We start from the raw sequence: 20,637 nt of genomic DNA, 5'->3' as shown, positions 1-20,637 counted from the left end.
AAATAAATCTTATTTTTTAGATGTCAAAGAACTTTAGAAGACAATCTTCACAATGTTCGCCAAAGGTTTGTATAAAAAAAAGTCAAAAGCAAAAGTAAATTCATATTTCTATTCAGCAAGGATTCATGAACTCCATGGCAGTAAAACATTTGTAGTGTAATATTTCTATTGCAATTAAATACTGTTCTTTCTATTTAAGAATCCACAAAAGTGCTCCGTTTATCCAAATAAATGCAACTGCAAAAACTGAACAGGTTTTATTTGCTTGTGCCTTGAAACATCTTAGACATGAGAGAAATAGAAAATAGTTCCTGTGTATTTGCAGATGTGCGTGGCATAAAAAAATATTAGAGAGAGAAAAATACCAGCAAAATATATACCAATAAAAAGATGGAATTATTTTTTCTCATAGCAAATAAAAACAAGAGAAGTGTGAATCGTCCGGAGTCGCTGCTGGACCTTACAGTACATTTTATTTTGACAAATAACATCAGCAAATTGTGGGATTATATCTAACTGAAATGGCTTCACAATTTACCCATAATGCACAGCTGACAGGAGATCACTGCCTGTTTCTCATGACATGTTTAATCTATAAAAACACTGCTTCCTCTTTATGTCAAAAGCATTGATAAAAGCCACTGAGATCATGCAGCTGAAAACAACTGAAGAATAAAATCAATAGCAACCTAGAAGTAAAACGCATCTGCATATAACACGACCAAAAACAACAGGCAAAATCGATCTATGATAATATACTAAAAATACATGATGGTAATATTACAGAGCTGTAATTGTTTTTATATTCAACGCTATATTCAATGGTTAATATAAAAACATTTTTAGCATTTTTAACACTCCATGTTCACATTACAAAGGAAGTTGAAATGGGTCAAACGTCCTCTGAATACTGCAGGAGTGACTGTATCAGTGTGTAGTGTGGAAACAGACCGGCTCAGATGAAACTCTTCAATATCAAAAGCCCAAATGAACCACGTCCAGATCAATAAGAGAACGCTTCAGTACATACTCTGTTTCTTCTCCACTGACACCTGCACGAAAACCTCATCTGTTGTCCTTCTGTGAGGGAAATAACACGAACGACGGCTGTCACGTCAGTAAGAGCTGTGCCCAGTGACACAATTAAAAACATCTGAATTCTGTCCAGTTAAAATGATTGTAGACTCCCTGAAGCAGTACAGAGGTCTCTTTCTTCACTCTGTATCTGGCTGTGCTTTATTATCTCCTGTGTCTGAGACATCTCTAGCAATCCTTTTTCTGGAACACCTTGTGACGTACTGAGAGAAAAGGAAATACAGAGACGTTCTGCTTCACCGTCTCTCCTTCCATCAAAAACTTCCTGAAGAGGAAAGAAAAAGTAAAGGCTGTCAATAGAACAAAACAATCAATCAAAAATGAATCAGTCTAACTAACATTTTAGATTTAGATTTGATTCTTAATAACTGAAGTCATACAGTCAACTACAAAAGTACATATTGGTGTTTTTGGAGTTTGACAGTCATGCAAATGTCATTTGGAAAGAGTTTCTATAAAGATCTCTGTGTATATGAATCTGAGCATCAATGCTTCAGGATATCACAATGCAGTCTTACCATCGTCTCCATTGGAGAGCACCAGCGCCTGTAAGATATCAGACAGAGACACGATGCCTTTCACAACCTCCTGCTCATCCACGATCACTAACCTGTGAACCTACACACACACACACACACACACACCATGATCAGACAGTGAGCTACATCTTCATCTGTCTATCCAAATATACGTGCAAAACTGAAAGATTTGTTTTATTCATCAGTCAAATCAAAACCATCTGAAAAAACAGTTTTTTTTTATTTTTTTATTATTAAACGATTTACCAATGACACATTCAGCTGATCAAAAGTGACCGTAAATACATTTGTTACAAAATATTTATATTTGAAAAATGCTTATCTTTAGAACATCCTATTCATCAAAGAAATGTGAAATATAAAATGTTTCAGTTTCCATGAAAGTATGAAGCAGCACAACTGTGTTCAACATTGATAATAATCAGAAATATTTCTTGAGCAGTAAATCATCATATTAGAATCATTTCTGAAGATCATGTGACACAAGACTGGAGGAATGATGCTGAAAATACAGCTAAACATCACAGAAATAAAATCACAATGTATTTTTGATCAAATAAATACACCTTTTTTTGATCCTACAGACCCCAGACATCTGAACAGAATGTGTTTCTCACCTCGGCCTCCACCAGTCGGTTGACGATGGCTTCTAGCGTCTCATTGGCTCGGCAGGTGAGCACACCCTCGAAGTACTGCGAGCGATGCTGGAGGGCTTTAGTCACAGTGATGTCCAGGTTATTGTACGTCTTCTCAGCCGCCAGATTCTGTGTGATGACATGAAAACCATATGAGACACACACAAAGAGAGATAAACACAGAGACTTAATAGTTCACCCCAAAATTAAAAATCCATCCATAATTTTGCTTCCGCTTATGAAAACAATGGTCTGATCTGAATCAGGAGAGAAATCTGCACAGCTCAAACACCATTTACATGTCACAACAAATATATGTGTAGATTCTGATGCGAGAGACAACAGGAGGAAGCGTTATTATAGATTACAGACACAACTTTTTGAAGTTTAAAACATCTTGATGGATTTGTTCCTTGAGATATTTTTTCATCAGCTGTTTGGACACTCATTCCGACGGCACCCATTCACTGCAGAGCATCCACTAGTGAAGAAGTGATGGACTGCTACATTTCTCTAAATCTGTTCTTATGAAGAAACAAACTCATCGTGGATAGATTTTGGATCAGCAAATTACAATTTTTGGGTGAACTATTAGTGTAAGATATTAAATCAAGGATATTGTTAAACACACACACACACACACACACACACACACACACACACAGCATCACGAGTATGAGATCATATACTGCAGTGGCTGTCTTCCCTGAGGCTTTAGACACGCTGAGTCCAGTCGAAACAGAAACACCATCACACACACATTCAATAATCTACCACCACCAGCACAGATCAGTGTCCGGCGCTCTAGTTACAAACAACAGACACAAACTTACAATAACATCAAACTTGGAGTAGATGTCCACCACACGTCCTGTCAGCAAAAAACCAGAGAGAAACCACAAAAACACGTCAAACAAAAGCACAGAATAGTCATTATTTACAATATTAGCTAGCTCTCACCATTTTCATCCATCACAGGAAGAGCAGACACTCTCTGATCCACGAAGATGCCGAGCGCGGCGTAGAGCGGCGTATCCGAGTGAACCACCGCGATGTTGTGAAACGTTCCGATGTTCAACTCCTCCAGCGTTTGAGACAGAAACCCCGGCCTGGGCATCTCAGATATCTGTGGGAGATCGTTCACATAGACATGAAGACTAAGCATGCTAGAAAGAAAACTCAATTCCAAGCCAATACATGAGTAAAGGGGAAATTTAGCAATAGTTGCTTCAAAAAAAAGTTACAGTAACTGCTCTGTGGTAGACCACTGCCAAATAAATCAAGGCCCATACTTAAAGTCATGTGTCACAGGAAGCATTCAGTGAGCGGTTACAGGCAGGAAACTCACAAAGAGCTTGAGGAATTTGAGGATCCTCTTGTGCGTCAGGATGTAGAGCGTGTTTCCTGTTAGAGGATCAATGACGGGTAATCTGTGGATCTTATGCTTCACTAGAGATGAGACGGCATCATATAAGCTGAGACAGAGAGAAAAAAAACATCAGACATGATCACAGCTCTCTAACAAAACCATTTGACATGCACGCTTACAAACTCTTACCTGGCATTGGGAGAAATGCTGACGAGAGGTTTGAAGGAGTCTTGCAGGTAGACCTCTAGAAGAAGAAAAATACAGATCAGTCCCAGACTCTCGGTGTAAACCTCATGAATACACATAAAATCATTCCCACCTCGCCATGTTTCTATTTTGTGCTCTTCTAATTCATATATCTGGACCTAAACCAGAAAACAATAACATTACATTGTTAAAGATTAATCAAGAGGACTTGAGGAATGGGAGAATAATAGTCTTAACAAGTTTCACCAGAGGAGACTTGTAATAGCGATGAAGTATGTTGATGAAATCTGTGATGGTCAGCATACCTAAAATAAAAAAGTAAATAAAGAAAACAAGACAGAAGTTAAATGAGAAATACAATTGTTCAGATAACAATAAATGACTGTGAATTAGAGCAAATTATGAGTCCACAACAAGGACTATGATGGATATATGTGTGTAACTTTCTTGTGTTATCCTCGACAGTTCTGATTAATGTATAATTGTCACTGTGATGGCATCTTGTTATGTAGTTATTTCTGTTACTGTTTAATAAAATTCAATTTTTTTTTTCAATTTACATTTCCTAAAAAAAAAAAAAAAAAAAATTCTTACCGACAAAGCATTGTTTCTTGCTGTCCCAGAGAGGCGCTGCTCTCACCCCATTAGACACTAGAGCGAAGAAGGCCTTCTTCACCTGGTGACCACACAACTATCAATTACCCAGCAGGCTCTCGCACAGCCTAAATGTCATTATTGACACAAAGTGCAGAACAAATATATCCAATCTCTAGAGTCAACATGAAATCAATACTGACTCCATGTGCCTGATTCTATTTTGTGTATATGTTAATTCTGTTTGCATAATTTTAGCAAATGCACATTCAGTCTTGCTGCATTCTGGTGTGTAACAGACACTTTCATGATCTAATTAATTAAAGGAATAGTTCATCCAAACATGAAAATGAGTCCCCCCTCAGGCCATCTTATGGAGTAATGTAGCATTCATCACTTGCTCAGCAATGGATCCTTCTGCAGTGGATGGGTGCCGGCAGAATGAGAGTCTAAACAACTGGATTTTTTTCTTACAAAGACAAACAGCTTTTCACTTCACAAGACATTATCTGATGGACTGGAGTGCTGTGGATTAATGTGATGTTTTTATCAGCTGTTTGGACCTTTATTTTAATGGCACCCATTCACTGCAGAGCATCCATTGATGACACACTGATGCAATGCTACATTTTTCTCCAAATTTGTTGTGATGAAAAAACAAACTCGTCTTGGATAGCCTGAGTGTAAGTACCTTTTCAGCAAACCTTAATTTTTGGGTGAATTATTCTTTTAATGAGGAGTAGGGATATGCCGGTATCAAATTTTTAAGTGGTCATAATACAGTAGAACATGTTAAATAACTTTTTTTCATATAACAAAAATGTAAATACATTTAAATAATAAAGCAATACAGAAAAATAAAGTTAAAAGTTTACACAGATTAAAGTGCAAAAGAACTATACAATAAGACCTCATTAGTTAACCATTAACATTCACAATGAGCAATAGCTACATTTGCTAAAAAAAAAAAAAAAAAAAAGGGTTTGAAAATAAATAGCCTATTAAGTTTTAATACGTATTTGGCACTGCGATGAACATCATAACGAATACACAAATCTGATTGGCTATTTAAAATTATTTCAATATGTTTTTGAAAGTAGTGCAGCTGCTTTATTTATGGGGTTTCCAGAGTAAAGGCTGCATTTTCTGCAGTTTCTGTGATGTTGTGCATTTTGAAAAGTTGATGGGAATAGTATTCTTAAAATGCATTCAAAATCCGGAATAATTTGTAATATATTCACGGTATTTAGAAGTGCCCACCATAACAATATTGTGCATATTAATTACCGTGATGTATCGCATTACCAAAGACTGCCACACTTCTAATGAGGAGAAAAATCACGTTTGTTTGTTTTTGTTTCGTTTCACACAGAAATGTGTGATATTATGGAAATTATTAGGTTGTAAACAAGGTTGCACATTTTGCAAAATTTGAAGAGTTTATTAGCAAAAATTCTGCATTATTCTCTACACAATCTTAATTCTAAACACGTTTTGTCAAAAAAGCCAGTGTTGTCCACTTCCAAGGCATCACGAGTTCATGTTTTACAGCAGTAGCCAACAAGTGCCCTTGCTGTTTGTGAACAGAAGCCGATAAGTCCATTTTACTCAGGTTTAGGTCAGGTGACTGTGCTGCCAGTCACAAGAAAAGATGCGCTAGATGAATGCACAATAAAAAAAAGCATCATTTCTGAAAATAAATGGAGTTATCTGAACTAATTTCTTCTGAAAACCAACCTGTAGAGAAGTGTCAAACACCACCAACTTGGAGCTGGTGGGCACCAGGTCATAGCAGCGGTGGGATTTCATGAAGCGGGTGTAGACATTATACTCAGGATCTGGTTTGGAATAAACCGGAAAACAAAAAGGAAAAAATTGTATTTTAATGTTTGAAAAAACATAGTCTAAATCATTGAATCACGAACATGCATTAAAAACAACTAATGAAAATATGAGAGAAAAAGTGTCAGAGAGCAAAATGTGACTGGATCATATTTCTATTGTGACTTTAGTCTCAGATTTCTGCTTTCATATCTCTCACATGGGCTGCAGCTCATCGCAGGACTACAGTATCATCTTTATTTATTCACATTCTTACCGTCTGTGTGCGCCTCCTTTTTAACATCCAACTCATCTAGAACAGCAGGAACCTGAAAAACATGACAAGGTGTGAACATTCAAAACCCACTTTTCCTTTAGAAATTTGATTTTTATTATGATAATAGTCCTGAATATTAACCCCATAAATCCTGACACATGAAATAATAGTTATAAGATATAAATAAAACTTTTTTTAGAACCTTTAGAAAAAATATAACAAAATTAATCAAAAGCCTGCAGAAGTTTTTTTTTTCCCCCTTTTTTTTTTTTTAATTATGCATGTACTGTATACTCAATTACAACTAAGTTGCTTCAGCCCATGAAGTGTTCATTTTTTATCACTGGGAAGCTTAAAGACTGTAGTTTTGATATTTGGTAACTGATTCTTTTAATATTTTACAGAGCAACTGTAATTTATTAATGTGCAAAAAGAAATCTCATCAGAGACAGAGTACTGACCTTGACTTTGAAATAGTGATGCATAGATGAAATGATGAAAAATCAGTAAAAATCTTTATTCATTTTCATGGAGAGGGTTAAAAAGATCTAAAAGTGGTCTAAAGGTCTAAAAGTGTTTTGAATATATAGAAAAAACAATAGATTATCCTTTTTAGATACATTGTGAACTATAACGCAAGTCCAGGGTTCTTGTAGCATGTCTTTAATGTGTTTTTTGAGATTGAATTGAAATCAAATACTGCCATACTGACCCTTAATGCTTCTGATTGTGAAGTCTACTTAATAAATATTGAGAAAAGTATGGAAAAACATCTTTCAGGTCACTCAAACCATTTATTTAAATGAAGGCGCCTTTAAATGGTCACTAATGGGGTTTGATAGTCATCTAGTGGAAATGCTTGGTACTACGCCCAAACAAAATCTCATTTAAAGATAATTTTTTGAGATATCAACCTCAAATTTGGAACATAACTTATTCAGAATTTATCTTTTGATTTTCTAGCAGTTTTAGAGTAAAACATGTTTTCTAAAATATTTATTTTACATAAAATCTAAATATTAAAGTTATTATATCATATATTTTCATAAACTTAAATTTCCATAACCTTTTTGTTTATATAATCTTTATAACGTTTTCTCTTTTAGTATAATCTGCCAAGTGTTTGCTTTAAAAAGAGACCAACCTTAACCTATGGACCAAAGCATTCAAAAGTTATAACCGAAGTTGGTAAAGTCGTTTTCACGTCTATGCTCAAAAAGTGGAACCGACAGTTAACGGGTTAAATTAACCTCAGTGTACGTTAACTGGCTTCATATGAATGGAAAATACTACACGACACAAGAGCCATCCTACTAATATCACTTAGCGCTCTATCTAAACATTATTACCGATATTAGCTATCTTGCATATTATAACACAACACAAACAAACAAAAACTGCCGTTAGTCGTCTCTCGTCAGTTAACGTTATTCCTCGTCTGTCAGATCAACTCTGTCCCCGTTTAAACTCGCACTAACGTTACTTACACACTCCATGATCCATTCACGATGTGGAGAAGCTAAAGATGTTTACTTTGAACTCAGAGCGCAGAAATGTAGTATAATTCGGTCTCCGGTCGCTGAAATGATGTGTATTCTGCCTCTGGCCGAGCCTCCTGAAAGGATGACCGATGCGGAGGCCGCGACCGGATGTGACGACATACGCGTGTGCGCGCTTCTACATAACAATAACAATGTAAAATCATAATAATAATAACAATGCATAATCGTACAAAATAATTGATCCTGCTGATAAGCTGGTTATAAAATAAATTCGATATGAATTATATAACAACACTATATTTTAAAACATATCTCGACCACAGTAGTGAGTGCCTAAGTGAGTCTGGCAGATAAACGTTGTATTTAGATTTGTATTTATTTAAGTAAAACTAAAAGTAACGGTTCTAGGCAGAAGAGGAGTAAATAAAAGCGTTACCAAGGCAACAGAAAACTATTCCTTAATCATAATTTTTAACAAGTTAGAAATGAGACCACAGCAAACCAGAGAAAAACATGCTGATCATCAGAGTAAGTTAAGAACAAACCAGAAAGCAAACATTTCTTAACCCTACTAGCACACCTCGAACACATTGCAACGGTAAAGATATATATATATTAAAATAATCTTGAAGTTTATCAACACATACGTGCAGAGAAAAACAACATGGAGCTCAAGTTTCTCCTGAAAGATGAAGTTTTTGTGGATTTCTTCAATACATTTCTAAGTCTTCCAGTAAGATGAAATCTTATATGCTCCTCATTTGCACATCTTTAATTATGTGCTGTCTATCCTGAAATGATTTTACATGTTCGTGCTGTTTTTAGGTGTTTGGGCAAACCCTTCTCTACATGCTCAAGGAAAACAAGTGGTTAATGTCTCCAGATCTGCCCTTTGCTCAGGTATTTATGAGAATATTAACCAGACCACCGTAGCTGTTGGCCAAAACATCTAATATCTGTATACATGTTTACTGTCAGGTGAATGCTGGAGAATTTCTGAAATGGTTAGACACACATCGGATGGTTTACTTCAAACAAACGGAGCTCTATCACAACTTCATTCTCTGCACAGAGATCCTTGACTTTGTATCCTGTAAATCCACAGGTAATATCACGTTCATATGACAGTGATATACAGTATACTTGTATAAAAGTTGTCTGGAGTGGGACACATTAAAGGAATTGTTCACCCCAAAATTAAAATCTTCTGGAAATGTCCTCATCCTCAGGCCATCTACAAGATGTAGATGAGTCGTTTGTTCATCAGAACAGGTTCTGAGAAATGTGGCGTTCCATCAGTTGCTCCTCCACGGGAGCTTTGCAGTGAATGGGTGCCGTCAGAATGAGAGTCTAAACATGAGTCTAAACTCTTATTTTACTAATTTAATGCCCTTATTTATTTTGCAAAAAAGGGTTATAAGAATAATTAATGGAGTTGCTCCAAGAGAACATACTACAGGACTGTTTTTTACTGTAAATATTGAGACAAGCAGAAGAAATAATGATTTTAAACCACCTTTTGCTGGAAATACCCTCAAACAAATGTGTGTTTCAGTTTCTGGTGTGAAAAAAATAGAATTTTCTAGAAAATAATTTAAAATGTTGTTCAAATATTCTTCAATTTAAATATAAGTATAAACAGAAGATATTTAATTTGTACGAAGATTAATGTGAAAATCATTAAAACTATAACAACAATGATGGTTTCGTCATTGTTTTTGTTGCTGGAGTCGCCATTATTGCATCGTTTTTTTTTTATTTTTTTTTTTTATTATTTTTTTTTATATATGTCATGTCAGTGAGGCCATCTAATTTGTAATTTGTAATTTTCTTAATATAAGAATGGGGTAGGAGTTTATAAGATTTTTTTTCTTCATCTTACTCCTGTTCTTCTTGTCATGGAATGTATTTTTGTGTGTTTGTTGGTTTTTTGTTGTGGTATTTTGTTCATAATTCATAATAGCGCTTCCTCCATTGGAAAAGTCTATTGCCTGCATGTTGTCTCTCACATTAAAATTCACCCACATATTTTTTAGAGCTGTTTTGGGCTGTTTTTGATGGTAAACGGTACTTTGTTCATGTGTATTTCTCTCCTAAATCAGACCTGATGACTTTTCCAGTGGAAAGAGCAAGATTATGGACTCATGTTTTTGCCAGAAGCAACAGTTTGAAGTTAAAAAACTTCTCAACAATGGATTTGTTTCTTAAAAACATGCAACTTTTCACTTCACAATTAACTGATGGACAGGAGTGGTGTGGATTACTTTATTGTGATGTTATTATCAGCTGTTTGGACTCTCATTCTGACGGCACCCATTCACTACAGATCATCCACTGGTGAAGAAGTGATGGAATGCTACATTTCTCTAAATCTGTTCCGATGAAAAAACAAGCTGGGATGGCCTAACAGTGATTCGGTTTTCTGGAAATTTTCATTTTGGGTGATTTTTAATGATGCTTTTTTTCAGAGGACTTGAAGTGGACTCCGGCGGATCAGTGGCTGTTGAGGAAGTGTCTCGGCAGTGTGAGGGGAATCCAGAGATTTCGTTCATTTCTCAAGGGCACTGCTGGTGTGAGACCGCACTGATTCAGCATCCAAACCTGTTTAATTTTACAAGACCTCCACAAGTTTTTACATCAAATTTACATATGAAAGATGCCCTCCATACTGTCCCAAATTAAGATAAGCAAAAATTCAAAAATGAATGAAAACTAAATTCTGCCAGTGCTTATGCTACATGTGTAATGTGTTTTCGAGCAGAGGAGGAGCTTCTTCTGTTCTGTGTGAGAGTGTCCATGATGTTGAGTATGAAAGAAGAAGAAAATGAAGATGTGTTTCAGACTTTGAATCGTCAAGCACTTCAGAAAACGATCAGACTCTGTCACCTGAGCGAAGGCTCTGCCATCCTCTCTGTCTGCCATATACACGCAGGTGAGTGTTTCTCTACTCTTCCCTTACATTTCTGTTCTACTGTTTGTAGGATTACACTACCATAAGTTTGGGGTCGGTAGGATTTGTTAATGTTTTCTGCATTTATTTAATCAGAAATACAAAACAAACAGTAATATTGTGAAATATTATAACAATCTAAAATAGCTGTTTTCTATGTGATTATATTGTAAAATGTAATTTATTTCTGTGATGCACCGCTGTATTTTCAGCATCATTACTCCTGTATTCAGTGTCACATGATCTTCAGAAATCATTCTAATGTACTGATTTGGTGCCAGATTTTTATTTTAGTATTATTTATATGATATTATGACTTTAATTAATATTATGAATTAGCTGTTATTTTATATTTGTAGGTTTCATTTAGATTTTAGCTTATTTTTAGTAACATTTTATGTGCCTTTGTCAGTTTTTGTTTAAAATATAAATCTTTTTAAATATTACAATTTAGGTTTAATGTATTTGTATTTCAGATTTAGTTCAGTTTTAGCTTTGATTTATTTCCAGTTAGTGATTTTACTGCTTCAAATGTAATGTTTTTCAGTTAGATTTTTTAATTTTCATAAAGTTTAATTAACACCTTTTTCAGTATTTCTATTTTATTTTATTTCAGCTTCAAGTTGTCACTTCAAGAAAGATCTCTGATTATTATCAGTGTTGAAAACAGTGCTACTGAATATTTTTGTGGAAACCCTGAAAAAAAAAAAAAAAAAAAACACTTTTGGATTCTCTGATGAACAAAAAGTTAAAAATAACAGCATGTATAATATTATACATGTCTTTGCTGTCACTCTTGATCAATTTAACGTGTCTTTGTCAGGAAAAAAAAGTTTTAATTTCTTTAAAATAATTCTTACTCCAATCTTTTTTTTTTTTTTTTTTGGTCTTTTGATTTCGTCTGTACTAATTACTGAATATTTTATCATATTGTATCTTTTTTTAGAGGACATGGCTGAGCTTCTGACCAAGGAGCACCCACTCAGTGCCCAGAAGCATGTTTTGGCAGAGATGAGAAAGAAAGCTGTGTGTCGGCTGCAGTCCTATTGGCTTCCTCAGTTCTTACACTGCTGTAAATCCTGGCTGTGGCGTGTGCCTGAATGTCAGCCCATTGTAGAGAAATACACATCTTTTTCCTCTCCTCCTGCTCCGTCTCCCTCCTCACGTGAGCGTGAACAGTGCAAACCGAATCCCACGCTGAGTCCTGCTAAATCCTACTGCAGTAAACGCAGCAAACGGCTCCTCTGGAGTCGGACAAACACAGTCCGTTCACAGTCCAGCAGCATCTTCCTGTGGCTTCCTCCAGCCGGCCAGGAGGATCTAAAGTGTTCAAACATAGCACATCCTCCTCAAAGTAGTCCAGAAACCTCTGTCCAGCACACATGTGCCCAAACCCCGTCATGTCAGATCCCCTGCCGTGTGAACCTTCATCCTCCGCCATCAGATGTCCACTGCTATCTCCAGCCGGCTCTGTCTGCCGAGGCTCTGGCTGCAGGTCCTTTCAGGTCTTATCTTAGAGCCCAAGACCTGGTGGACAAGCAGCAGATGCTGGATCTCTTGGAGGATCTGGACCTTTTCCTCCTGCTGGCTCTGAAAGCACAAGGAGAAGATCCAGTCTGTGCACAGAGACAGACAGTGGCTCAGAGGATAATAGAGAAGTACCTGAAAGAGAACATGGCATGCTGTGAACGACTGGATTCGAACACCAGCCACCATCTGCGTTCACTTTTACCCAGCAGTGCGGCTGTCCCATGGATCTACAGAGCGAAATATGAAATATGCAAGGTATATGTCACTTAAATGAGTTCATTTTGCTTTCAAGTCAACATGAAATCAAAATGTGTTTTCTTAAAACATGTATGATTCATCATCAGTGTGCATTATTCTACAGTGTTTGTGTTAATAATCATCAGAATGGTTCAAATTGTAACTTTTGAAATTATTTTCCATTTTGGCTGATGTTAATAATCTCTCACCTGTCATATAGAGATGCTCCCTCCCAATGAAGAAATGCTGTTACAGTTATATTTGGCTGATCTTACAATGCATTCATTTTTCTTTTTACATTATTATTAATTCATGCATTCTCTGATTTCCGTTCAATGCTTTCAGGAACTTGACAGCCACTGCTCACCATTCATTTTTATTATAAAATGAATTGTCCATTCAAAATAATAGACAGTTTGGTACAATTTCTGTAAGATTTTGTTTTTGAAAAAAAGAACATATTAAATTGATTTTAAAAAATGCAATACATTTATAATGTTACAAAATAATTAATTTCAAATAAATGCTGTTCTTTTGAACTTTCCGTTGAATCATGAAAAAATTCAATATTCAAAATTTTCAACATTAATAATAATCAGAAATGTATCTAGAGCAGCAAATCAGCATAGGATGATTTCTGAAGACACTGAAGACCTGAGGAATTCAGTTTTGATCACAGCACATATATTACATTTTTACATATATTCACATATAAAAAAGCTATTTTAAATTCTAAAAATATTTCAGAATTATACTGCATACTTGATCAAATAAATGCAGCCTTATGCTTCTTTCACAAGCATAAAAAACTGAATGGTAGTGTATTTGTCAAGTGATAAGATCTGGCATATGTTCTCATTTTACAGGATCTACAAGATGTTTATGAGTCATTTTTAGATGCGGAGGATAAAGCTCTAGTGTCTCACCTGGTGAGTGACCTAAACTAATGCCTCGAATCAGTGGATGCTTTCACCGCAGTTCCCAGGAACCTTTCCCCATGTCCTCTAGTACTCTCGCAGTGAGAAGAATGAAGAAGAGCTGCTGTTCTGTGGTTTCGAGACGGAAACAGAAGCTCACTTCACTCAGACGGAGGCGTTAGTGTTGTGTGGAGGATGCTGCAGCCGTCTCGACCCCGACGCTCTGTCTCAGGACGGCTGGGCTTTAGTGGCCCTGCAAGACCTGCAGAGAGGAGGATCACTGCTGCACAAGTACAACACCGGTGAGAGACCGTACACTAGCCTCTCTCAACAACTCTCACAATGACTCACTTTCTCTGGCTTGTGTTGGGCAGATGCATCTGAGGAGCCATCGATCGCAACAGAGCGCGATATTACAACACCCCTCGCTCAAGGTGCTGCACATGTGAAATATTTCATTATCAGAACGTTTGAGACAACTTTTATATTTAATCTGTGTGTGTTTGTTTAGCAGACCGTGTACAAACCTACTTTACTGTATGCTTCACTTCCAGATGTGCCCGAATCGAAAGCAAAGAGTTCTAATAATCTCCGGATGAAAACTCTAAAAAAGGACAGCATTGTTTTTGAAAAGCCATCTACAAAACCCAGGTGCACCTATCTTTCCATTACCTGTCATTAAAGGACCAGTTCACCCAAAAATGTGCTCACCCTCTCAGGCTATCCAAGATGTAGATGTGTTTGTTTCTTCATGGGAACGGATTTGAAGAAATTTAGTATCACTCACTATGGATCCACTAAGAAACAGTCCATCATTAAGATGATTTTACCTTTAAAACATCACTTCTGGCTTTAATATAAAATCATAGTAATGCTTTTTCTGGTGACAAAGTCCACCTCCTGTCTCTCACATTAAAATCCAACCACATATTTTGTCTTGTAAACAGTGCTTGGTCTGAGCAGAGTTCTCTCCTGATTCAGACCAGATGCTTTTTTTAAGTTATTGATGGAGTATTTTTACAGACACACAGCTTTACACTTCTCAAGATGCTAACTGATGGACTGTAGTGGTGTGGATTAATGTGATGTTATTATCAGCTGTTTGGACTCTCATACTGACGGCACCCATTCACTGCAGTGCTTACATTGATGAGACACTGATGCAATGCTACATTTCTCTAAATCTGACGAAGAAACAAACTCGTCTAAATCTTGGATAGCCTGAGAGTGTGAAAAATGTTCATTTTGGAGTGAACTATTCCTCTAAATTTAGCAGAGGAGCTGGTTTCTAAAAGTATACTAAATATCTCAGGGTAAATTATTTCTGAAACTGAGACTAAGTTGTCTGTTTTGTTTCTTTCTGCTGAATTGCAGGTCATTTGAAGAGGTCCTCACATCATCTCAGTACATTGGTCACTTCAGACAGTTCCTGCAGGAGCACAATGCGGACGGAGCGCTGCTCTTCATACAGGAAGCAGAATCTCTGCGCACCGTCGAACCCAAACGACAGAAGGCCAAAATCCGCGCCATTGTAGACAAATTCTTTCGGCGACAGGATTCCGGTACTGCTTTCATTAATTGATTTTTTAGTGCTATTTCAGTTCAATGTCAAAGGAATGGTTCACCCAATTAAAGAACCACCTGAGTGTCGTCATTATTAACTCACCCTCGCATCATCTGACTGAGAAGATGTTCGGCCTACAGTATGTAAGCAGAGATTCAGTCTGAGAGTGCATTACATGGAGAAAAACAAGAAAGTGACACAGGCTTGAAATGACCCGAGGGTGGTAAAATGATGCTGTTCTTTAAACATTAGCATGCTCATTGAAAGAAGTAACACCATGGTGCGCTGTCTCCCTCTGCAGTGGAGCACCTGCAGTGCAGCGCTGACATCATCAGCAGTGTGCCACACATGGACACAGTTCCTCTAGAGGTCATCTTCACCATTCAGCATCTGGTTGCCAAGTCACTGGAGGCCACATGGTACTGTGATGTAAACCTATAGGAAAATGTTATTGCTATTTCAGAAGAAAACAATGGTACAAATCTTACATTGTGTCAGTGGAAAAAAAAATCTTGTTTACAACTAAATGGTACATATTAGTATTTAAAGTGTACATATTGCCTCGTCATAGCTTTGTACTTTTTTCTGGGAGCTTAGAATTCTCAGTTACGAACTTTGTCTCAGATATTGTCTCAGATATATTAGAGGAAATACAAGTATAGAGCAATAAAATGAATGTGGACAGCAGCTCAAATAAATTCATTGGCATTTGATGAGGAATTTTTGAATCAGTGTTATTGTTAAATGAAATCAACTACTTAAAAATGTATTTTGGTAATTGTAATGAAGCGGATATAAAATAAAATCGAAATATTAGTATAAAAACTGAAACCTAATATATATATAGAAAACTTTTGAAACTGAAATAAAAAACAGTTGAAGTACTCAAGATGTATAAATATAAAAAAGAATTAAAGCTATATTTTGAAATGACAAAAGCACATTACATATTGACAAACAAAAACGTAAAAAAATTAAATGTAAAAATAAAAGCTTATTGAAAGTAGTCTATTACTGATTTTTATATTTTATATATAATTATACATACTGTATAAGCATATAAATATATATATCAAAAAAGACTGGTTTAAATTAAAAATGTTCTCGTTTGAAGCTCCAGAGGAGACACATGTGATATTACTGGGCTTTTCTTCTGGAGAAAAAAAAAAAAAAGATATCCAAGAAGCAGAACATGTATTTGCTTTTGTAAATTGATATAAACTCTATTGCTTGAAGCATTGCTTAATGTTAGCTGTATTATCACCCAGCTCTGATCTGCTAAATGTGACTATAAGTCATGAAGACATTAAGATATTATAACCATAACAACATGATTATCTGTAAAGCTGAGTAATACATCTGACTTGAGATTAATTTAGCCTTTGTGCTGTCTAGATGATATCAGAGATGTTTTCAGTGTTTTACAGCGGTCACAAACAAGTTCCTTTTGATCTCGAACAGGTTCAGACAGTATCAGGAAACATTTTATTCTTGTTCCCCGGTTCAATCTGAATCCAATCTGAGAGGTCCGCTGCTGCTGTACAAACTGGTAAAACATTTCAGTAAATTCAAAAACCTGCACTTTTCAGATTTTGAGCAAGTGTTGAGCTCATTTCTTTTGTGCACTTCTCCAGAAAACGAACGCGTGGACTGCTTTCAGCAGCTTCATCCGCAGTGTGACGCGGTTTCTGTCTGCCCTGGAGGACCGTGACTTCAGGTCTGAGTTTGAAGACTATCTGATACACAACTACAAGCACTTCTCACAGCGTAAGTCTCTCCACGGTTCATCCGTTCATCAGATCAACCAAAACCCATTTCAGGGTTTCTGCCGGTCTTAAATTGACCTTCATCAAACCTGCAAGAAACCCTGTTGTCGTTGTTGTTTTCTCCAGCTTGCTCTGTTCGCTCCAAAGCGCAGCAGTCCTCCGATATCAGCAGCGACGGAGAGAAGTTTAAACCCAAGATGCGAAGCATTATCAACAAAACAGTTATAGCAGACTTCTTAGTCAATGACCTTTCCTTCTACATGGAGTGTGAGAGGTCAGGGGTGTCATCTGTTTGTGTTCAGCGTCTGTGATTGAGGGAGTGGATTGATCTGTTCTGTGTTTCTAGGTTCAGGCATCTGGCAGACGCCGGCGATATGATGGCATCCGAGGGCATGTACAGTGAGAATGATTACGCCAGGCTTCACCAGAAAGCTGAGCTGATCATCAGTATATTTCTCCACTCAAATCTCTCTCAAAAGCTCATGGTACACATTTATCTATAATAATCTCTTTCATATATCAACCAGCACAAATGAGCTGCTAGATAGTGTTTACTAACTAATTATATATAATATATATATCAAAAGAAAATTGGTAAAGGGAACATGTATTATCCAGAAACACCTGAATCTAAGACAATTATTTTTAATATTTGTTTTGTTTTATGAACTTGAATTGGTTGAATTGCCTTAATAAGCAGGAAAGAGTAGAGACAATAACTGCTTATAAATGTTGTTAAAGCCAAGGATTTTCAGTCTTTTATAATAATAAACAAATACATTTTTTTAAATGATTATAAATATGTCTAAAATGTTATTTGGGAAATATTTATTTACGTCATTCCATTTTTTCCCTACTCACTATAATACTATATTGTTAGTTGTATTTGTATTTATTCATTTTTTTAATCTAATTGTATGTGTAGCTAGTTAAATTTTTTTAATTAGGATTTGTTCCCCTGGATCCCAGTTTGAAAAGCATTTGTTATAAAGTAATTTTTGTTTTGATATGTTTTTCTGGCTGATATGATTGTAAAATTAGATTTTATATTGACATCGCTGATGCAGATGCAGCAGATATTGTCATTTATTTATTTATTTTTATATTATGATATAATTGGAATATTTTAATTAAATCTGTCAAAAGTACTGTTTCTTTCTTGACAGTACTTTACAATAAGATCTCATTTGCTAATATTTAATAACACAAACTAACAATACTTTTACAGCATTTAATCTCAGGTCATTTCACCTTTTGATTAAAAAAAAAAAAGCGTTTGTAAAGGTTGTATCCATTAACGTATGTGCACTAACACGGACAAACAGTTAACAAATGTATTTTATTATGTATTTTTGTATTATATCATGAACAAATGAGACCTTATTGTAAAGTGTTTATTTCTTAAAATGTATTGTATGTAGTTTAACAATTGAAAATGTTATTTTAGAGTGCTTTTAAATCATGGATGGATCAAAATCTTTAATCTGAATCACTCTAACAGCATTCATTAGCATCTCTTGTGTGTGTGTGTGTGTGTGTGTGTGTGTACTCAGATCAACACCAGTGAGGCTCAGAAAGATGGCATCCTGCAGCGCTTTGCCTCTGGGAAGGTGGACCGAACCCTCTTCTATCCAGCTATGATGGATGTGTTTCCAGTTCTCATCTTCTGCTGGAAGAAGTGATGAGATCTTGTTATTTCACACACAGACTGTAGTGTACACTGAAGCAGTGCAGGTGTCGCTGTTAGCGGACACATAATAGCAACAATAATAATACATCAAAAAACTAAAAAACATGCTATTAATATTTGCTTGCTAGTATTAGGATTGTTATTAATTGTAATAATCATTAAAAATTGAATTAGGAATAAATAAATAAATCTAAAAGAAAAAGATGGCTATTTGTATTAACTTGCTGGTATTAGGATTTTTTAAAATAATTTATAATGTATAAAAATAAAACAATTTAAAAAATAAATCTATATCTAAACTCTAAACTAAATAAAAATGAAAAATAATAAATAAAATTGAGATTAAAAAAGCTTGCTATTAATATTAGCTTGCTTGTATTAGGATTTTTATTAATTGTAATAATCTTTAAAAAATAAATCGCATGGGAATAAATAAAAAAATCTAAAAGAAAAAGATGGCTATTTGTATTAACTTGCTGGTATTAGGATTTTTTTTAAATAAATTATAATGTATAAAAATAATACAATAAAAAAATAAATCTAAACTAAATAAAATTGAGACAAAAAAAAGCTTGTTATTGATAGTAGTTTGCTAGAATTAGGACTATCATTGTACATTTAAGATTGCATTTAATAATATTTTGTAAAGTTTGTAATAGACATTACATTAAATTAACTTTTAAATTGCCTTCATATTGGGAATAAAGCAACACTGATTGCTCTTTAGCAGATTTACAGGTTTAGGCATAATAACGGCATGTTTCCTTTGACAGGTTTTGTTGTCTGAAGGTGATGCAGCATCTGTACCCCGCTGAAGCACTGAGGAATCAGAAAGCATCTTCTCGTCTGAAGGAACAGCATCCTTTTAACCTCCTGCGTGAGATAAAGACGGTCAGAACCAGTGAAGGTGGGCAGTGAGATCACACATCATGTATTATTACACCACGAGCAGTCACTATCAGTGTTTGAACGGTCTACTGATGTGTTTGACTAGTTAAAGATGCCATCCTGCGCTTCTCCACCCAACACGGCCTCATTCTGCTGCTACCGCTTCAGACACCACACGACCACACACCTGCTTCCCTGCAGCCCTCAGCCCGATGAATGACATTAAACACCTTCAGTTCAGACTGAGGCTCTTCATGAACCAAACCCAACCCTCATATAACCCTGTTTCTCCATAACAGGGATTTTATTATTTAAACTGAAAATGAAAGAAAAAAATGCGTTGTTCACCAATGAATGTTATGCAGTGAATGGGTGCCGTCAGAATGATAGTCCAAACAGCTGATAAAAACATCACAATAATCCACAGCACTCCTGTCCATCAGTTCATGTCTCGTGAAGTGAAAATCTGTATGTTTGTGTGAAACAAATCCATCTATAAGAAGTTTTTAACTTCAAACTGTTCATCTGAAATACAAGTCCATAATCCATAATAATAATAGCTCTACTGAAAAAGTCATCTGGTCTGAATCAGGAGAGAAATCTGCACCAATCAAGCACTTTTTACAACCAAAACTGTTCTAAACATATATGCTGGTACATTTTGATGTGAGAGACAAAAGGAGGTTCACTGGAGGAAGCGGTGTGCATTGCTTGTGGATTATTGTGATGCTTTTATCAACTGTTTAAACTCTCATTGTGACGGCACCCATTCACTTCAGAGGATACACTATTGAAGAAGAGATTGAATCCTAAATTTCTCCAAATTTGATGAAGAAACAAACTCATCTACGTCTTAGATGACCTGAGGATGAGCACAATTTAAGGTTTGTTTTATTTTATTTTTGGGTGAACTATTCCTTTAAAAAATAATGCCAAAACAGTACTTAAAAAATATTAAAAACTATATAGACATATACGGGACACAAAATCCAGTTACTAAAACTAGCTAGAATTAAAATGAAAACAGAAAATAAAATATAACTTATGTAATTAATA

General features: G+C 35.6%; 2 protein-coding genes across 4 annotated transcripts; one reads left to right on the top strand and one right to left on the bottom strand.

The window, feature by feature from the left end:
• Positions 1–242: 242 nt before the first annotated feature.
• Positions 243–8,180, bottom strand: prkag1 (protein kinase, AMP-activated, gamma 1 non-catalytic subunit). Its single transcript, XM_026256730.1, has 13 exons — positions 8,025–8,180; positions 6,538–6,589; positions 6,177–6,277; positions 4,440–4,521; positions 4,092–4,150; positions 3,958–4,003; positions 3,828–3,882; positions 3,618–3,744; positions 3,230–3,395; positions 3,103–3,140; positions 2,252–2,398; positions 1,614–1,713; positions 243–1,360 (listed from the first exon to the last, which is right to left on the bottom strand). Exons 1-13 carry the CDS (start codon positions 8,031–8,033, stop codon positions 1,350–1,352), a joined length of 993 nt encoding a protein of 330 aa, XP_026112515.1. The 5' UTR covers positions 8,034–8,180; the 3' UTR covers positions 243–1,349.
• Positions 8,181–8,405: 225 nt separating this feature from the next.
• rgsl1 (regulator of G protein signaling like 1) lies at positions 8,406–19,821 on the top strand. Of its 3 annotated transcripts, none has more exons than XM_026256712.1 (20): positions 8,406–8,567; positions 8,693–8,772; positions 8,865–8,939; positions 9,018–9,144; positions 10,508–10,609; positions 10,801–10,971; positions 11,936–12,774; positions 13,623–13,685; positions 13,765–13,975; positions 14,048–14,107; positions 14,228–14,324; positions 15,048–15,235; positions 15,539–15,656; positions 16,699–16,786; positions 16,872–17,004; positions 17,130–17,277; positions 17,350–17,488; positions 18,557–18,681; positions 19,467–19,600; positions 19,688–19,821. In XM_026256712.1, the coding sequence occupies exons 1-20, from the start codon at positions 8,525–8,527 to the stop codon at positions 19,795–19,797; spliced, it is 3,051 nt and encodes a 1,016-aa protein (XP_026112497.1). In that variant the 5' UTR covers positions 8,406–8,524; the 3' UTR covers positions 19,798–19,821. The 3 variants fall into 3 exon arrangements, with proteins under 3 accessions (XP_026112497.1, XP_026112488.1, XP_026112504.1); XM_026256703.1 differs by having other exon boundaries at positions 8,408–8,567; positions 8,672–8,772; XM_026256719.1 differs by lacking the exon at positions 8,693–8,772 and having other exon boundaries at positions 8,467–8,567.
• The last annotated feature ends 816 nt before the right edge of the window (positions 19,822–20,637 follow it).

Source organism: Carassius auratus, chromosome 6 (assembly GCF_003368295.1).
Source record: "Carassius auratus strain Wakin chromosome 6, ASM336829v1, whole genome shotgun sequence".
NCBI classification, from domain to species: Eukaryota; Metazoa; Chordata; class Actinopteri; order Cypriniformes; family Cyprinidae; genus Carassius; species Carassius auratus.
Note: the sequence above shows the minus strand (reverse complement) of the source record. Positions and strands in the feature narration are given on the sequence as shown.